Below are 19518 nucleotides of genomic sequence, written 5' to 3'. Positions count from 1 at the left end.
TGATCTCATTTTTGAGACGTTTGTATTCCTTTTTGCCTGCTTCATTTACTGCATTTTTATATTTTCTCCTTTCATCAATTAAATTCAATATTTCTTCTGTTACCCAAGGATTTCTACTAGCCCTCGTCTTTTTCCCTACTTGATCCTCTGCTGCCTTCACTACTTCATCCCTCAAAGCTACCCATTCTTCTTCTACTGTATTTCGTTCCCCCATTCCTGCCAATTGTTCCCTTATGCTCTCCCTGAAACTCTGTACAACCTCTGGTTCTTTCAGTTTATCCAGGTCCCATCTCCTTAAGTTCCCACCTTTTTGCAGTTTCTTCAGTTTTAATCTACAGGTCATAACCAATAGATTGTGGTCAGAGTCCACATCTGCCCCTGGAAATGTCTTACAATTTAAAACCTGGTTCCTAAATCTCTGTCTTACCATTATATATTCTATCTGATACCTTTTAGTATCTCCAGGGTTCTTCCATGTATACAACCTTCCTTCATGATTCTTAAACTAAGTGTTAGCTATGATTAAGTTGTGCTCTGTGCAGAATTCTACCAGGCGGCTTCCTCTTTCATTTCTTAGCCCCAATCCATATTCACCTACTACGTTTCCTTCTCTCCCTTTTCCTACTACCGAATTCCAGTCACCCATGACTATTAAATTTTCGTCACCCTTCACTATTTGAATAATTCCTTTTATTTCATCATACATTTCTTCAATTTCTTCGTCATTTGCAGAGCTAGTTGGCATATAAACTTGTACTACTGTAGTAGGTGTGGGCTTTGTATCTATCTTGGCCACAATAATGCGTTCACTATGCTGTTTGTAGTAGCTTACCCGCATTCCTATTTTCCTATTCATTATTAAACCTACTCCTGCATTACCCCTATTTGATTTTGTGTTTATAACCCTGTAGGCACCTGACCAGAAGTCTTGTTCCTCCTGCCACCGAACTTCACTAATTCCCACTATATCTAACTTTAACCTATCCATTTCCCTTTTTAAATTTTCTAACCTACCTGCCCGATTAAGTGATCTGACAGTCCACACTCCGATCCGTAGAACGCCAGTTTTCTTTCTCCTGATAACGACATCCTCTTGAGTAGTCCCCGCCCGGAGATCCGAATGGGGGACTATTTTACCTCTGGAATATTTTACCCAAGAGGACGCCATCATCATTTATCCATACAGTAAAGCTGCATGCCCTCGGGAAAAATTACGGCCGTAGTTTCCCCTTGCTTTCAGCCGTTCGCAGTACCAGCACAGCAAAGCCGTTTTGGTTATTGTTACAGGGCCAGATCAGTCAATCATCCAGACTGTTGCCCTTGCAACTACTGAAAAGGCTGCTGCCCCTCTACAGGAACCACACGTTTGTCTGGCCTTTCAACAGATACCCCTCCGTTGTGGTTGCACCTTGAGTACAGCTATCTGTATCGCTAAGGCACACAAGCCTCCCCACCAACGGCAAGGTCCATGGTTCATGGGGGGAGGATAAAAAAAAATTAGGGTCGTCAAAATGTCAAATAAAAGAAATAGTATTTCAAAGAGCACTTATTCATTTCCTGCACTACACTGGTGTTCTGCTAAACCCGGTTTGGGAGACCATGCAGTAGGGTACAGTTCCTTGTTTACTTTTAGAAGTTCTAATGGTTTTTCACTACCAAGGGTATGAAAATATATATATATATCTGTCTGTGTGTGTGTGTGTGTGTGTGTGTGTGTGTGTGTGTGTGTGTGTGTGTTCACACACATGCCAAAATTCATTTTTAAATGTGAAACTTTAAATTTCTGGTTTCTTGCTATAGTTTACAGTTTAAACACCCGGTGGACCCGTGAGAGATCGAATGGAAGGGTTTTACCTGTACTTTGGCTCTACACATGACCAATAGTTCATAGGATTATCTGACCTGATCATAATAATTGTTTTAGATATCGCACACGGCCTGCCCTTTGGATGCACAGTTAGCTATAACTTTTCTGTTTCCCTAGCATCTCTTTTGCGATGAGAGTGTAGTAGTCTGTGTTAATAATATTCTCCAAATGGTTGCTTTAAACCAGCGTGTGTTGTTGCTGTCATTTATTGCATTACTTGGAACATACCATTCCCACAGTAGTTTATAACATCTTTCATCTTTAACCATAATTTTTCTGCATTTGCCAGATCTGAACTAAATGTTCTCATTTTGTCAAACAGTGGAAAATCCAGGATGGAATGTAACAATATTATGAAAAGGAAAGTTGCTACTCATCATATAGCGGAGATACTGAGTCACAGATAGGTGCAACAAAAAGACTGTCACAAATAAAGCTCTCAGCCCGTAAGGCCTTCATCAAAAACACACACACACACACACACACACACACACACACACACACACACACACACACACACACACACACACACACACACATGCAAATGCAACTCACACACGACTGCTGTCTCAGGCAACTGAAGCCACAGTGTGAAGTGTGGTTAATAGCAACTTTCCTTTTCATAATATTGTTCTCATTTTGTTGTTTAAATAAGTTGATAGTGACTATCAGTTCAGCCAAACACACACAATTGTAGCTTTTTTGAAAAAATCTTTGCCTTTGGGGACCAGTGTTCCTTTGAGGACATCATGGTCACTAATTCCTCTCTAAGTGGTGACACTTTCAAAAAGATCAGGGCTATTCTTGCTTATGGGTCATTAAACTAGTTGTAGAGGCAGTTGTCACAGTTTTCAGTGTTAATTCGCAAAGTTGTTCTTACTGCTGGTAACATGTGTGAAGTTTTTCCAGTCAGTACTGAGCAGATTTAAGTCACCACCTGCAACTACTGTTTGCTCAGGGTACCTTATTTACTCGAATCTAAGCCGCACTTTTTTCCGGTTTTTGTAATCCAGAAACCGCCTGCGGCTTGGAATCGTGTGCAGAGTAAACGGAAGTTCTGAAAAATGTTGGTAGCTGCCGCCACAACTAAATCCTGCCGTTGAATATATGTAGCGCTACACAGGCTTGCTTTGCAGGCACAAAGATAAATACTGGCGCCAAAACCTCTGCGTCAGTAAATAAATTAAAAGAAAAGGTAGAAGAATGTGAACATTATGCCATGTATTATTTCGTGTTTGCTACCATCTCATTTAAATCCTGTCTGCCTAATAAACTACGAAACTAGAGTCACACAAGAGCAAACGCGGAAGAATATACATATCATGTCATGTTTATATTAGTATTATTCTTATGCTGTATAGTGATACAGTCAGAAATGAAGCACAGCATCTGACTAGATTTTTAAATCTATGATGACTCTAATTTCTGTGCAGACTGTAATGTACTAAAGAGGCGTCTGCAACGATTTTCAAATGGAGAAAAATGTTCGCTAAACTCTCGTTCAGAACATCTTCTATCATACACAGTCTATTATCTGGTTCTTGTTGATCATTATCAAAGAAAGCAGCAGTGTAAGTAACAACAAATAGCAGTCTCTTGCCATTGTTTTGCTTCCTTTATCGTAAGCGGCAGTAGCGCGCACAAAACCAAGCCATGCCGCGAGCGGCGACAGGCCGTAAACACACATTATCAGAATGCGACAAACAATGCATGACACAGCACAATAATGCATTTTCAGCTTAGAGTGACGTAAACACCTATAACAAAGAGAATTGCACTCATCAGATCAAAGCAAAATAAGCAATCGATTCAAACCAGACGAAGCACATGAAAAAGGAAGGGTACCCGTATAAATACGGATGGAGCGCCTGACACATAGCAATGGCTTAAATGTTAAGCTTACGACTCAAACCAAACTACTGTAGCTGTATCTTCATCCATTCGACTTAAATTGGGTCTCGTGTTACAATGGACCAACTTTGTTTCGATTTGGAGGTGCAGTCTAAAACTTTTCTCTCCCCTTGAATTTCGAGCCTCAAATTTCAGGGGCGGCTTAGATTTGGGAATTTTTTTTTTCCCCTTTCTTTCGAGTTTCATTTTTCAGGTGCGGCTTAGATTCGAGTGTGGCTTAAATTCAAGTAAATACGGTATTTAAGCATAACTGAGTTTAGAATGGTTCTGAATGTCTCCGACTAATGTTACTGAGTCTGGTGATTGGTAGAAAATCATGTTATAAATTTAAGTCCATCAGTTATAACTGCTCTTCTCTGTACAAGTTTGCAGTTGATTGATTCTGGAGCTAGTCCGCAGTTTATGGTGTATTGTTAGTGTTTCTGCCTCTGGATCACGGGGTCTCAGCTTTGATTCCCAGCTGAGTCGGGGATTTTTGCCACCTGGGGACTAGTTGTTTGTGTTTCCAACATCATTTGGTAAAATGGTGAGACTTGACAGTGAAAAGACTCGGAATTTGTATGGGTGCTGATAAACACAGCATTGAGCGCCCACAAACAAGACTCGTCATTGTCATCTGATTTTGGACCCCTCTATACCTAATGCTTTCGTCTGTTGCTATAAACTCTCCTCCTAGAGTCTCTTCTATCTTTTTGCTATAGCAAGAACAAACACAATTTATGGAACATGGTACATTATTGGGCAATATGTAAGCCACAATGAGTAGAAGTTGTGTGTAGCGCTGAATGCATTGACGGGGCAACAGTAATATAGGTTACCGAATAGACCAAGCACTTGTTTGCAAATGCTTAAATAATAATATTTTTTTGGCGGTTCACTAGAGCATTCAGGGGGCTGATCCAGGTGGCCTTTCTAAGCAAGTCTGTGAATTGTATAGATGCGCAATCTCTGAAATTGCGCATGTCATGAGCGAAGGTTCATCCCATTCTATGTGTTGTCCAATTTTTTTCTACTCTCTACTTTGGGTATGAACCAACTATGTATTCCTAATATGACATGGAGATGAGTGCCTCCTGTGAGACAGGTGAGATCTGGGACTTTTTCTGTGAATATGTCAGCAGTGAACAACTAATAAGTTGAAATTCTCCACCTCAGCTTTTGCTGTCCCATAGGTTGAAGTAATTTCTTTATTCTAACAATGTAAACTGTATGTCTTTGTGTAGGATTATGTAGGTGTTCATTGACAGCTGAGATACAGCAAAGATAACTGCTATGAGGAAGCTGCAAACACAGCCAAAATGTTCATCGAATTGAGTAAGTGCATAATTATCATAACTCCTCCTTCTTTTTCTGGACCCGTTTTGACTACCAAACACAGTAATTGCATATCTGCCACCATTCCAGTTGTATTTTAATGTTCCTTTTCTGAGTTTTGGTGTGTCGAGAGGAAGATACTGCTTGAATAGGATCTTTTTCTTTGCTTTGGATGGGCCCTTTTTTGTGACATGTCAGAGAGATTCTGTAGGCTATATTTGAAGATCTATACCAAATGTTTTATTGACAGTGCTCATCAGGTAACACATATTGCTAATAACATTTTCCTAATGGGAACTGTACACAACAGTGCCCTTATGTAATAGCATTTGAAGCTTTCACTAATTCTCTGGTCCATCAATTGGGAGGCAAATGTAATTTCTGGATGGCGAGATGGGGAAAACCTAATCTATATATTTAAACTATATATTTTCTCTTTCCAGTTAAATGTACTAGTCATAACTTAGGATGTTATCAATCAAGAAAAAAACATTTCCATAATTCTCAGGTGTAAGTTCCTACTTTTCCCTTAACCCTCCACTACTCGCAGGGGATTTGAGGACACATACTCGCACGGAGTACAAATGTACTCCACCACTTTTTTGTGTTAAAAATACATTTCTTCTCTATTTCATTATTTTATTTGTTTTTTACATCCTTTATGATTCATGAGTAAATTCATTACTAATACTTTTGAAACGAGGGTAGGAATTAAACATTTAATTTTTTACACGCAGAAGGAGTTTTTGTCACTCCATCCATTTATTACTCACAACATACTACATTACACAAGAAGTAATTAAACTATTCAAAATAACTTTAATGAAGAAGCTCATAATACACAAAAAAATAATCACAGTAGATACGTACAATAAGAAATGATGTAAAGTTCCTACAAGCAGCGCTAGTTGTTGAATGTCCAAAACACACCCATTCGTTACATTTTGCACACACTCTTCGTGTTGATTTATTTCTTGATCTGCCACAAATTTTACAACGTCCTTTGCCCTCTTTTTTTATAGCTATTTCCATTTTTTCTTCTTGAGTCCTCTCCTAACACCACCAGTCCTTGAATTTTTAGTTGTCTGGGTATCAAGGACTGTCTCATGCGTCCATGAATCTGTGGTTTCACCGTTTGCCAGCTAATTTCGTCAAGGAAATCAACTCATTTCACTTTGACATAGTTTTTGTTTGGTGAATAAATGCATAAAGAATTGATAGCGGTTAAATATTGTAAAAAATTGCTGTTGGCCTTCTTTCATTAGTTCTTGCAGCATCATAATTTGAACAAAGTTGATAGAGTTCGTCAACTCCAACTTTTGTGCCATTGTAGAATGTAACAGTCTCGGGTTTGTTTTTTGAACTGGTGGACTCATCAATCGCTGCATAATTGTGCATACTTCAAAGTAAAATTACTGCTTTGTTTTTCTTTTTTCAGTAGGGTACAAGTAGCCAAAAACAGAAGTGTTTATTTCTTGAGATTTGCTGGGTGAAAATTCCTGAGATATTTCTTTTTAGTTGTGTCTCATTGTTCCAACATAAGTTGTCTTTACCTCAAGCAGTTCTTAAAGCAGATGATAGCTAGTAAACCAATTATCACTTGTGATGTTATGTCCTGTGCCTAAAATTGGTTTTGCAATTCTCATGACGACCTCCTTTCCTGCATTGTTTACATCAAAAGGCCCTTCCGACTGTTTTCCACAATAAATTTCCATATTCACAGTATACATTATCCTACAATCCACTAATTCAAACACCTTCAGGCCATAACAAGAGTGAAGAGTTTGACAGAGCACTGAAAGACCTGAGTCGAAACAAGGCCCCGGGAGTAGACAACATTCCATTAGAACTACTGATGGTCTTGGGAGAGCCAGTCCTGACAAAACTCTACCATCTGGTGAGCAAGATGTATGAGACAGGGGAAATACCCTCAGACTTCAAGAAGAATATAATAATTCCAATCCCAAAGAAAGCAGGTGTTGACAGATGTGAAAATTACCGAACAATTAGTTTAATAAATCACAGCTGCAAAATATTAACGCAAATTCTTTACAGACGAATGGAAAAACTGTTAGAAGCCGACCTCTGGGAAGATCAGTTTGGATTTCGTAGAAATATTTGAACACGTGAGGCAATACTGACCCTACGACTTATCTTAGAAGAAAGATTAAGGAAGAGCAAACCTACGTTTCTAGCATTTGTAGACTTAGAGAAAGCTTCTGACAATGTTGACTGGAATACTCTCTTTCAAATTCTAAAGGTGGCAGGGGTAAAATACCGGGAGCAAAAGGCTATTTACAATTTGTACAGAAACCAGATGGCAATTATAAGAGTTGAGGGGCATGAAAGGGAAGCAGTGGTAGGGAAGGGAGTGAGACAGGGTTGTAGCCTCTCCCCGATGTTATTCAATCTGTATATTGAGCAAGCAGTAAAGGAAACAAAAGAAAAATTCGGAGTAGGTATTAAAATCCATGGAGAAGAAATAAAAACTTTGAGGTTCGCCGATGACATTGTAATTCTATCAGAGACAGCAAAGGACTTGGAAGAGCAGTTGAACGGAATGGACAGTGTCTTGAAAGAAGGATATAAGATGAACATCAACAAAAGCAAAACGAGGCTAATGGAATGTAGTCGAATTAAGTCGGGTGATGCTGAGGGAATTAGATTAGGAAATGAGACACTTAAAGTAGTAAAGGAGTTTTGCTATTTGGGGAACAAAATAACTGATGATGGTCGAAGTAGAGAGGATATAAAATGTAGACTGGCAATGGCAAGGAAAGCGTTTCTGAAGAAGAGAAATTTGTTAACATCGAGTATAGATTTAAGTGTCGGGAAGTCGTTTCTGGAAGTATTTGTATGGAGTGTAGCCTTGTGTGGAAGTGAAACATGGACGATAAGTAGTTTGGACAAGAAGAGAATAGAAGCTTTCGAAATGTGGTGCTACAGAAGAATGCTGAAGATTAGATGGGTAGATCACATAACTAATGATGAAGTATTGAGTAGAATTGTGGAGAAGAGGAGTATGTGGCACAACTTAACAAATAGAAGGGACCGGTTAGTAGGACATGTTCTGAGGCATCAAGGGATCACAAATTTAGCATTGGAGGGCAGCGTGGAGGGTAAAAATCATAGAGGGAGACGAAGAGATGAATACACTAAGCAGATTCAGAAGGATCTGCACAATTCAGAAATTCCCTGCCCCAGCCTCCTCCTTAACCCCACCCAGTCACCACTCCCATTATGCACTGGTGCTGCTATTGAAGTGTGGCTACAGTTGCCTTAGACTGCAGCCTTGTGTGTGTCTGGGGGGGGGGGGGGGGGGGGGGCATTTGCACGTTTGTGTGTGTGTGGGGGGGGGCATTTGCATATATGTGTGTGTGTGTGTGTGTGTGTGTGTGTGTGATGAAAAGCTTACAGGCCGAAAGGTTTATTTGGAACAGTCATTTTGGTGTGCCTATGTGCGACTCAGATCTCCGCTATGTGGTGAGCAGCAACTTTCCTTTCCATAACACTCCCAAGCTAAGTTTGATCCACTAACACCATTCCTCAGTGAGTTTTTTAATTTTAAATTTATTGGAACCATTGAGAGCAGCAAGTTTAAAATTACTTGCCATTGTGAACAGTAAAACTACTACAGCATAATGTCATAACCAAAGGTATATATGCTACCGATGATGTGAGATTGGTCACAAAAGTAGATTTTCAGTGAGAGTGAAAGTGGCAGCGCTGTAGCCCTAGTTGCTGCAAACAAATTTCTTTTTGCAGCATTGTTGCTGTGTTAGAAAATGAGCAGTGATTTGTTCTGCAGTTCGCTGCAGGTCTTCAGTTGGCACATATTGTCTGTTATTCTGGAATATACAAAAAAGTGCTCATAACATTAACTGATATCTCTCCCTCTCCTCCTCTCCCTCCCCCTCCCACACACACACACACACACACACACACACACACACACACACACAGTCACACAGTCAGTCATCTCTCAATATGATTTGGGGGGGGGGGGGGGCTGTCTCCTATGTGGTCTATTTTAATTCATGTTGTTGTTCTATTCTGGATTTTCCATTGTTTTCATTGGTCATTGTTCATAACTTTAGCCTCGTTATGTTGTCTGCAGTCACAAGAGTAATAGAGGTACTGTTGAAAATTCAACTAACCCATAGAAATGTGCTGCTTGTGAATTTACAGTTTACATTGGACAAAAACTAATAAAGCTTTGTTGTTTACAAGACTATGGCTTATTTACTAGTGTTCTTTCCAGACAGAATGAGATGTCAAAACAGAACAAATGTTCTTCACCAATTTTGCCTGCCGTCTTATGGTATGACAAAAGATACTTAAGTACATTAAAAATGTAGAGTTTATTACAAATGGTGCGCAGGAAGAACAGCTGTCAGTGAGCCTCTGCATAAGCTTGAGTATTTCACTTTAATATCATGGTCATCTTTTAAGGTGTATGCAGATGGATGTAACTTTATTCTTCTTGGAGCTGACATTTTTAAAATTTTGACGGTAAACCTTCCTTTGATGCACTTATGTCACCAAGGTGAGCATTTCTGTGATACTGTCACATTTATTAACTGAAATCAAGATTAAAAATCATGATGTATTTGCATGTTCCTTTTTCCGTATTAATGTTTCCTGGTAAGGGTCCTGCACTGATTGGCCATACCAAAAGTTTGGTCCTGTAAGTGTTTAGTAAGCTATGTCCTGTATGGGTTGATTAGCTTTCCCAAGGCTCTCCGTTGACCTCATTCTAGAATCTGCTTTCCCCAAAGGTAAACCAGTCCTTAATCTGAATTTTTGTTTAACAGCACAGTGCTGATCTAGATAAAGTCCTGTTGGAGGTGGTGTGCCCACACATTACTGTGACCTCTGAACCGTCTTAACTAGCTAGTCTTATGAGGACCTGATATTTAAAGTTGAGTATGTACAACAATGCAACTTAGCATTTTTTATACATGCATATGATTTCCAGAACTGGAAGAAGCCGCTTTTGATGTGCTTAGGTTTATGTTGTCGTTGCCCTCTAAATTTTTCCAGTTACATGCTCATATATGTAGTGAACAGAAAAGGCTTAACACCCCTTTGAGGAATAACAAAAGATACTTTCACTTCAGACAATTTATTCTTAAATATGCCAGGTTGTCTGCTAATAAATCCGTAATGCAATAAGAATTTGGTTTGATATTATGTAACCTTGTATTTTGTTCACTAGGTGATAGTGCAGAACTGTATTAAGAGTGTAAAATTGTCTCTAGATATTTTGGATTTAGCGCATAAAAAGATGCAATAATGTAAAATGCTATCACAAAATAGTGAAGAAACTGTCTGCAAAGGTGTCAGCCCTATTCCAGCAAGCATCTGTCAGGAGGAAATGGACTTAAAGATGAGGAGAAAGATAGCTAACTAAATGTTGAAGCAAGATTGATTGTGATAATACAATTACCTATTCTGTTTTTGTGGTTGGTAGCTATCGAATAGTCTTTTGTCTGCATTACCACATCTTCAGCTTGGTAGACTTTTGCCCTGATCATGTCAGTGGTAGAAAAGTTTCTTTTTACATCGGAAGTTCCATCATATAACTGCAGATACAGGTTTTATTCTGGAAACTGAAGTAACCCCCAAACTCCATTTAAGTTTCAAATGTAAGTTGTTGTTGTTGTTGTTGTTGTTGTTGTTGTGGTCTTCAGTCCTGAGACTGGTTTGATGCAGCTCTCCATGCTACTCTATCCTGTGCAAGCTTCTTCATCTCCCAGTACCTACTGCAACCTACATCCTTCTGAATCTGCTTAGTGTATTCATCTCTCGGTCTCCCTCTACGATTTTTACCCTCCACGCTGCCCTCCAATACTAAATTTGTGATCCCTTGATGCCTCAAAACATGTCCTACCAACCGATCCCTTCTTCTAGTCAAGTTGTGCCACAAACTTCTCTTCTCCCCAATCCTATTCAGTACCTCCTCATTAGTTACGTGATCTACCCAACTTATCGTCAGCATTCTTCTGTAGCACCACATTTCGAAAGCTTCTATTCTCTTCTTGTCCAAACTAGTTATCGTCCATGTTTCACTTCCATACATGGCTACACTCCATGCAAATACTTTCAGAAATGACTTCCTGACACTTAAATCTATAGTCGATGTTAACGAATGTAAGTTATGAAGTATTATCACTGCTTTTATGTATTGATTTGCTTGATACAAATATAAAATATTTTCTTGAATAAGTGCTCTGTAACCCAAATATTAAATCATACCATACTATCCAAATCCTTACAGAAGTTAATGCAAACAGTAAAAAGCAACAGCCCAAGTAAGCACAGGACACCAGAGAAAGACTACAGTCCTACGTCAACCCACTGTCAAAGCTTCAGATATAATCGTGGTCACTTTGAGCGAATGGATGAAGAGAGCTGCCTACCAGACCATGTGGTCGATGGTGATCAGCAGCTGCCTCTCATGCACACTGTTAGTTTTTACAGAAGACAGCAGAACATGGTAAGTATAGTTTTGCTTTGAAATTGTTTACCTGGTTTAAATGTGATTTTCGTGGACTTAAAATGATAAAGTAAATGGCTTTTTATTGAGGAGGCAATTTTAAACCAACAATGCTTGTTCTGATTATTGTCATTTGCTTTCAGCCAAGTCAATCCTCATGCCATTATCTCCCTTGTAGCCTTTTGAAACAATATTTGCCTTTTTCCATTCCAAGATAGCCTACTTTCATCTGGTTAATATAGACATAATTATTTTGTTTAAACGCATCTTCCAAATTTACACTGTGCGCCTGAGAAGTATCTTTAAATTTTGTACTGTGTGTACAAATGATAATGCTCATTTAATATTTTCAAAGAGAATTCACAGCTATGTGCAACAATGTGCTCACAGTCTGTTAGCATCAGATTTGTCGTTGTTGTTGTTGTCGTATAGAAGTCGATAAAATTGTAGCACCACTAGAAACTACCCATTTGTTTCAATTTGATTCTACTGATAATTCTTACAGAAGTATTGTGTTTACAGGGAGTGAAAACAACACCAGTTAGACAAATAATCCGGAGACCAGAAGTCAGATCCACCGTTTCATACAATTCTGAAGAAAGTATCAGTTTTCCAGCAGATGATAGAAATACTGTGAGGAGTAAGATTTCAACTTTGCTAGATGAGGTAAAGCTTGAAGAAATGTGAAATACAAACTTTATGTATATTCATTTTTTAACCATACCTTCCTAATATGGCTTTCAGGTAACGAAACAACAGACAGTAATATCACAGGCTAGCCAGGCACTTAATTTGTGCTGCGCAACAGTGGAGTTTTCTGGTTCAGCTGAGCAAGTGGAAGGAGAGCGGCTCCTCCTGCTAGCAAGTTAGTTTCTTAAACTGCTAGAAATTTTCTTCATTAAAAAAGTTCTTTACGTAAAAGCTATTCCCCCTCCCCCCCCGGTCTTGTTTTTTATATTGTCTCATTCTACCAAAGTAAAGTTATTGCCTTTCTCAGAATATTAGCCCTATGTGCATTTTACAATGAAATGTAATAGAGCTATTCATTCCAAATAAGTATAGTTTTGATGCTATGGAACTCCTGACATACCTCTTTATTTAAAGATTTCTTTGTCTTTTATACTCAGGTCTTCATTTCTGCTTAATTTTCTGTGAACTATCTTTCAGCACATCGCAGACAGGCAGCATTGCATGAAATCCAGAGGCTCGAAGTTGAAGGAACTCTAAGACCTGGTGGAAGCACTGCATCTGTGATACAAACTAGTGAGCAGGGGACACTAATTGTAACAAATATTATTTTACCAGTGAAAAAAGAATACATTCACAATATTGGAACAGGTAATTTATACTTCCACAGAAAAGAAATGTTTATACAGTACTGGTAGAAGCCAAGAACAACTTCTATTTGTCAAACATTCCTTTTTCACTAATAGAAGGTGATGCAAAGGCAGGGGAGACAACATTGTCTTGGAATTTAGAGAGAGAGAGAGAGAGAGGGGGGGGGGGGGGGGAGGGAGCGCAACATTGGAGGGTTGGTAAGCACCATCTTATTGACATGTTGCTCCACATGTGCCATGCTCTGAGCAGCAGCAGTGAAAGTAGAAGTGAGGAAAAAAGGTTTATGGCTGTGAGGGATCAAAAATAGTACCTGCAATGGACTCAGAATTGATTAATCATTCATTTTGTTACAGGAAACACAGCAGTGTCCTATATAGAAGTAAATATTCCAGAATTTGAATCAAGAACAGCTGCCAACATGAGTAACTTATAAGAAGATAACCTCAGAGTAGTGAAGTAACTTAAATCACTTAAAAGCAAGTTTTTTGATCCAGACAGTATACCAATTAGATTCCTTCCAGACTATGCTGGTGCTATAGCCCCATACTTAAAAATCATATACAACCTGTTGTGTCTAGGCAAGACAGCCTAGACACAATGCGAGGAAGCCGAAAGGCACGCGCTAAGCTCACGCAGAATAGAGATAGGTCTGCAACAGGATACGTAATGAATGCTATAAAGCAAAGTACGTAGCTCCTGGAATACTTAACTTTAATCCATCATTTGTATACATCGTTCTTGGCGATACAAGGGAGACTCTGTAGATACATGCAATGTTACTAATGGCGCCTTGCTAGGTCGTAGCCATTGACTTAGCTGATGGCTATTCTAACTATCTGCTCTGCAAATGAGCGAGGCTTCGTCAGTGTGCATCGCTAGCTACGTCGTCCGTACAACTGGGGCGAGTGCTAGTACGTCTCTCTAGACCTGCCGTGTGGTGGCACTCGGTCTGCTATCACTGAAACTGGCGACACGCGGGTCCGACATGTACTAATGGACCACGGCCGATTTAAAGCTACCACCTAGCAAGTGTGGTGTCTGGTGGTGACACCACACAACCACTTGCTCGACACAAGATCCACACCCAAAGACTGGAAAGTTGCACGGGTCACACCAATATTCAAGAAAGGAAAAAGGAGTAATCCACTAAATTACAAGTCCATATCATTAAAATCAAAATGCAGTAGGATTTTGGAACATATATTGTGTTTGAACCTTATGAATTACCTTGAAGAGAACAGTCTGTTGACACTCAGTCAAAATGGATTTAGAAAACATCATTCTTGTGAAACACAATTAGCTCTTTACTCACATAAAGTGTTGCGTTCTATTGGCAAGGAATTTCACATTGATTCCATATTTGTAGATTTCCATAAGGCTTTTGACACTACCTCACAAACAGCTTGTAATGAAATTGCGTGCATATGGGCAGTCTCAATTAATGCACTGGATTCGTATTTTCCTGTCAGAAAGGTCACAGTTCGTTGTAATCGAAAACAGTAGTGTTTTCTCTTGTTCTCTTTGCTGTTCCTCATCTATATGAAAGATTTACGAGACAATCTGAGCAGCCGTCTTAGTTTGTTTGCAGACAATGCTGTCATTTATCATCTAGTCATTAGAAAACCAAAACAAATTGCAAAACGATTTAGAAAAGACATCTGTATGGTGCAGAAATTGGCAGTTGGCCCTAAATAATAAAAAGTGTCAGATCACCCACATGAATGATAAAAGGAATCCATTAAACTTCGGTTACATGATAAATTAATCAAATCTAAATGCCATAAACTCAATGGAATACCTAGGAATTACAACTACAAAAATTAAAATTGGAAAGAACACACAGAAAGTGTTGCAGGAAGACAAACAAAAGACTGCAGTTTATTGGCAGAACACTTAGAAGATGCAACCGACTTGACTAAAGAGATTGCCTACACTATGCTGCTGCATCGTCTTTTGGAGTATTGCTCCATGATGTGGAATCCTTATCAGTTCAAAGAGCTGCACGTTTTGTATTATTGAAAAATAGGGGAGAGTGTGTTTTGGACATGATGCAGGATTTTGGGCAGACATCATTAAACAAAGGTTTTCTCTTTGCAGCGGGATCTTCTCTGGAAATTTCAAACACCAGCTTTCTCCTCCGAATGCGAAAGTATTTTGTTGGTGCCAACCTGCATGGGGAGAAATGATCCTCATAAAAAATAAGTGAAATCAAATCTCGCACAAAAAGATATAGATGTTTGTTTTTTTCCGCATGCTGTTTGAGAGTGGAATAATAGAGAATTATTGTGAAGGTGGGTCGATGAGGCACTGGAGTATGACTTGCAGAGTATCCATGTAGATGTAAATGTACTATGTTTATTACTACAGTGGTAAATGCAGTATTGCTGTTATTTGATCTGTATGGTTGCTAGTAACTGAACATAGTGATAAAGAAAAGATTGACAAATAATAAAGATAGTTAAACAAATGTCTTCATTATTTAGTATTAACATGGGAGTGGAGAGATGGCACAGGTTCATTAAAAATATACAAAGCACTGAAAAAAAAGTCCCTATGTTTGGCTTTTATTATTAGACCTAAGCAGAAGCAAAATGTATTGAGAAATAATCAATAAAAAGGCAATATCCTCACAAAAAGGCGAATCAGTCTACAGAGGATTCAGTTTATACACACAAGATTTTGCATAGATCAGTAGTAAACCATTGTTTGATTTCCTGGAAGTCCATATTATATCCAAAACATATCTTACTTCTGTGATAAAAGTATATTGACTTCCAGAAACGCCCTGTTATAAATAAATTACTGTGTCAGATGTAGAATGATGCAGATTAGTTAGCGTATAAAACATCAGTGTGACAGTTGTTGTGTTGAAGAATGTCTTGTTTTTCAATTAGATAAATTAATAATTCTGACTTTACTGTTCCATAGCTTCGTAGATTTCATTTTAATGCATTTACAGCTATAGAATATTAATACATTTGTCACAAGGATATAATGCGTGTTGTTGTCTTCGTCCGAAGAGACATTTGATGTAGCTCTCGACGCAAATGCACCCCATGCAAACCTCTACAATCTACGTTCATTTGAACCTGCCTGCTATATTCAAGCTTCGGCCTTCGTCTACAATTTTTAACCCCCTCACTTCCCTCCATTACCACATTGATACTTCCTTGATGTCTCATATTAACCAATCCTACTTTTTAGTCAAGCTGTGCCATAATTTTCTTATTTTTTCCCAGTGTATTTAAGTATCTTCTCATTAGTTATTTGATCAGCCCATCTAAACTTAACTTTCTCGCATAGTACCACATTTCCAATGCTTCTGTTCTCTTTTTGTGTGGACTGTTTGTCATCCACATTTCACTGCTGCACAAGGCTACACTCAAGACAAATACCTTCAGAAAAGACTGCCAAACACTTAAATTTGTAAACGAGGGGCGTTTGAAAAGTCCGTGCAAAAATAAAAATTACTTACGTGTTTGGGGTAAACCTTTTTTATTTTTCGACAAAGTCTCCTTTTAGACTTGTTCACTTTGTCCTATGCTGTTCTAATTTGTTTATCCATTCCGAATAATAGGAATTGTCCAAGTCTGCAAAATAGCTATTAGTTGCTGTAGTCACCTCCTCGTTTGAATAAAATCTTTGTCGCACCAGCCATTTCTTCAAATTGGGGAACAAATAGTAGTCCGAGGGAGCCAAGTCTGGAGAATAGGGGGGATGTGAAACGAGTTGGAATCCTATTTCCATTAATTTTGCGACCACAACTGCTGAGGTGTGTGCTGGTGCATTGTAGTCATGGAAAAGGAATTTTTTGCTGTCCAATCGCCGGAGTTTTTCTTGCAGCTCGGTTTTACCCTTTTCCATATAGTTGATGAGGATTATCCCTTGCGAAACCCAAAAGACAGTCGCCATAACCTTTCTGGCTGAAGGAATGGTCTTCACCTTTTTTGGTGCAGATTCTCCCATGGTAACCCATTGTTTAAATTGTTGTTTGGTCTCAGGAGTATAGTAATGTATCCATGTTTCATCCACAGTGACGAAACGACACTTGAAGTCCTTTGGATTCTTTCTGAACAGCTGCAAACCATCCTTGCAACGCTTCACACGATTCCGTTTTTGGTCAATCGCGGAACCCATCTTGCGAATAACTTTCTCCTGTCCAAATGTTTATGCAAAATATTATGTACCTGTTCATTCGAGATGCCCACAGCACTAGAAATCTCACGCACCTTAACTCTTCTGTCATGCATCATCATATCATGGATTTTATCAATGATTTCTGGAGTCGTAACCTCCACAGGGCGTCCAGAATTTTCAGCATCGCTTGTGCCCATATGGCCACTCCGAAAATTTTGAAACCACTTAGAAACTGTTCTAATCGAAGGTGCAGATTCACCGTAACTTTTATCAAGCTTCTCTTTAGTCTCCTGATGCGTTTTGCCTTTCATAAAGTAATGTTTAATCACCACATAAAACTCTTTTTCGGCCATTTTTTGACAATCGCTCAACTTCCTTGATTCAAACGAATGCCAAACACAAAGAAATTGACCAATATGGCTGAAACTTGGTGTGCGTTCTTTCCAAACATGCTACTAACTAAACATGAACTCGATACGCGCCGGTGGTGCCATCTCTCAGACTTTTCAAACGCCCCTAGTACAATGTTAACAAATTTCTTTCAGAAGTGCTTATCTTGCTGTTGCTTGCACTGTATACACCCAGGGACAAGTGGGAAATGTGGGGACTTTTCATCCTAGAATTTTTTTCTTTTTGGCTTATACACCCTGTTTATATCCTCTTGTAACATGTTGCTTCCCACAATTCTGTTAATTGATTGATAAATAAACCATTGTTTACTTTCCTAGAAGTCCATACTATGCACCAAATACTTCGATTTTATCTTGCAACAAATATCTTACTTGTGCACTGGATCATTGGGCACTTGATATTTTTAATCCACCTGACATGCACTTTTGTCATTGGGACAGTGCTTCTATACATCATAATTTTTCAGAATCCCTTGAAACTGGTAGTGGAATCAGTGAAGTTATCAACAGCAACTGAGGCAGTTTTTATTAATTAAAGAAATAGCCGAGAATCAGCACATGGAGAAATTAGTAACTCTTTATTTCTGCCATCTTTATTTATTTTGTTGCCTGAACAGCAAAACTCCTCCACCACTTTTAATTCCTCATTTCCTAAACTAATTTTCTCATCATTGCCTACTTTAATTCAGTTATACTTGTTTATCATTTGTTGGTGTTAACCATGTTTATGAGACCCTTTACAGATTGCTCTTTGCGCTCCGTTGCTGCCACTGATAGATTAATATGTCGTTAGCAAACCTAAAAGTATCTCTCTTTTCTGAACTGTAATTTCCTTACCAAATTTGTCTTTGGTATCCTTTACTGCTTTCTCAGTGTAGAGATGGAATAACATTGGAGATAGTGTTAAAGTGAGAAAATACTTTGCAACAACATTATATTTAGTCTTAATATCAGTAAATGCATGCAGTTACTTGTTTTATATAACTCCTTTATTAACAAACCTATTAGTTGAATATAATCCGACAAATTATTTTGATTTTTCCTGATTATATAATGCCTGTGAACTAACCTAATCCCCATTTCTGTGGCAGGTAATGTTGGCATATCTTAACTTAACTGACACTTAAGATTAAATAAATTGCTCTTGAAAATCATGTGAATATGATCTCTCGCAAATAATTTTAATTCTTTATTGTAAATAAAGTTATCTTTTGTGGATAATTTTTAGTTTCACTCATAAGTGAAATTCATTACGCAAAGTATTCAATCTTAAAAGCTACATTTAAATTATATAACATAATAACTACAAAATAATTTTCATTCTAAATGATTTTATTTTACAAACAAATATAGAAATCTGTTGGGTGTTAACTTTCTTTGAACAAAAGTTTTTAACCAAATACCTTGAATTTTCAAAATGATAAAGTGTGAAGTTTGCCTCAGAATTGTCAGGTCTTGCAGTCAGAGTGAGGAATGTCGGCGTTATTTTCATGTGGTGTAACATCCTGCACAAGGAAATGTGTTGGCCACTTCTGGAGATGCACTGATCATCACTTTTGTACTCAATTTGGTTAGAAAGAAGCTCATCTTGGAATTTGGGATGTTTATCAGAATCGCAAGAAAAGCCATCAGTTTTGCAAGCTGCAGTCTTTAGTAGTAACTTTAAGGCTGCAGGATTATAGTCAGACTTTCCAAGTCGGTGGAAAGATAAGAGAGACTGCAAGCCTGCTAGCTTCCGTCTAACAGTTGCCAATAGCTTCCGTGATTTGGAAGTTGAGGACAAAAGTATTCAGTCAACCAAAGTTCAGAATTGATCTGACAGAACTGGGCATATGGTGCGAGACTGTAATGGGCTTGGCTTATGCAGGCAGAATGCTGCAGTGCTTCATGTGCTCTGACACTTATGTTAAGAGGTTGCCGTGTGTAGCTCTGTATTCATTCATGGCAGATGTGACCTACTGATCACTCATTTTACTATTGCAGAAAAGTGGCATATTGTTTATAACCTTTGACATTGATTTATTACATTTTATCCTATTACC

General features: G+C 38.5%; 1 protein-coding gene across 4 annotated transcripts in view; it reads left to right on the top strand.

Annotated features, from left to right (window-relative positions):
* The window catches only part of LOC124619632 (anillin-like), a 139288-nt gene that overhangs the window by 81526 nt on the left and 38244 nt on the right, over window positions 1-19518 (top strand). For all 4 annotated transcript variants that reach the window (XM_047146142.1, XM_047146144.1, XM_047146143.1 and 1 more), the window contains 4 exons: window positions 11373-11591; window positions 12114-12257; window positions 12336-12456; window positions 12759-12929. In XM_047146142.1, coding sequence (XP_047002098.1) covers window positions 11373-11591; window positions 12114-12257; window positions 12336-12456; window positions 12759-12929 — 655 coding nt within the window. The remainder of the gene's footprint in view (window positions 1-11372; window positions 11592-12113; window positions 12258-12335; window positions 12457-12758; window positions 12930-19518) is intronic.

The sequence above is a fragment of the Schistocerca americana genome, chromosome 6, assembly GCF_021461395.2.
Source record: "Schistocerca americana isolate TAMUIC-IGC-003095 chromosome 6, iqSchAmer2.1, whole genome shotgun sequence".
Taxonomy (NCBI): domain Eukaryota; kingdom Metazoa; phylum Arthropoda; class Insecta; order Orthoptera; family Acrididae; genus Schistocerca; species Schistocerca americana.
The sequence above is the reverse complement of the archived record's forward strand: the minus strand, read 5'-3'. Positions and strand labels throughout refer to the sequence as shown.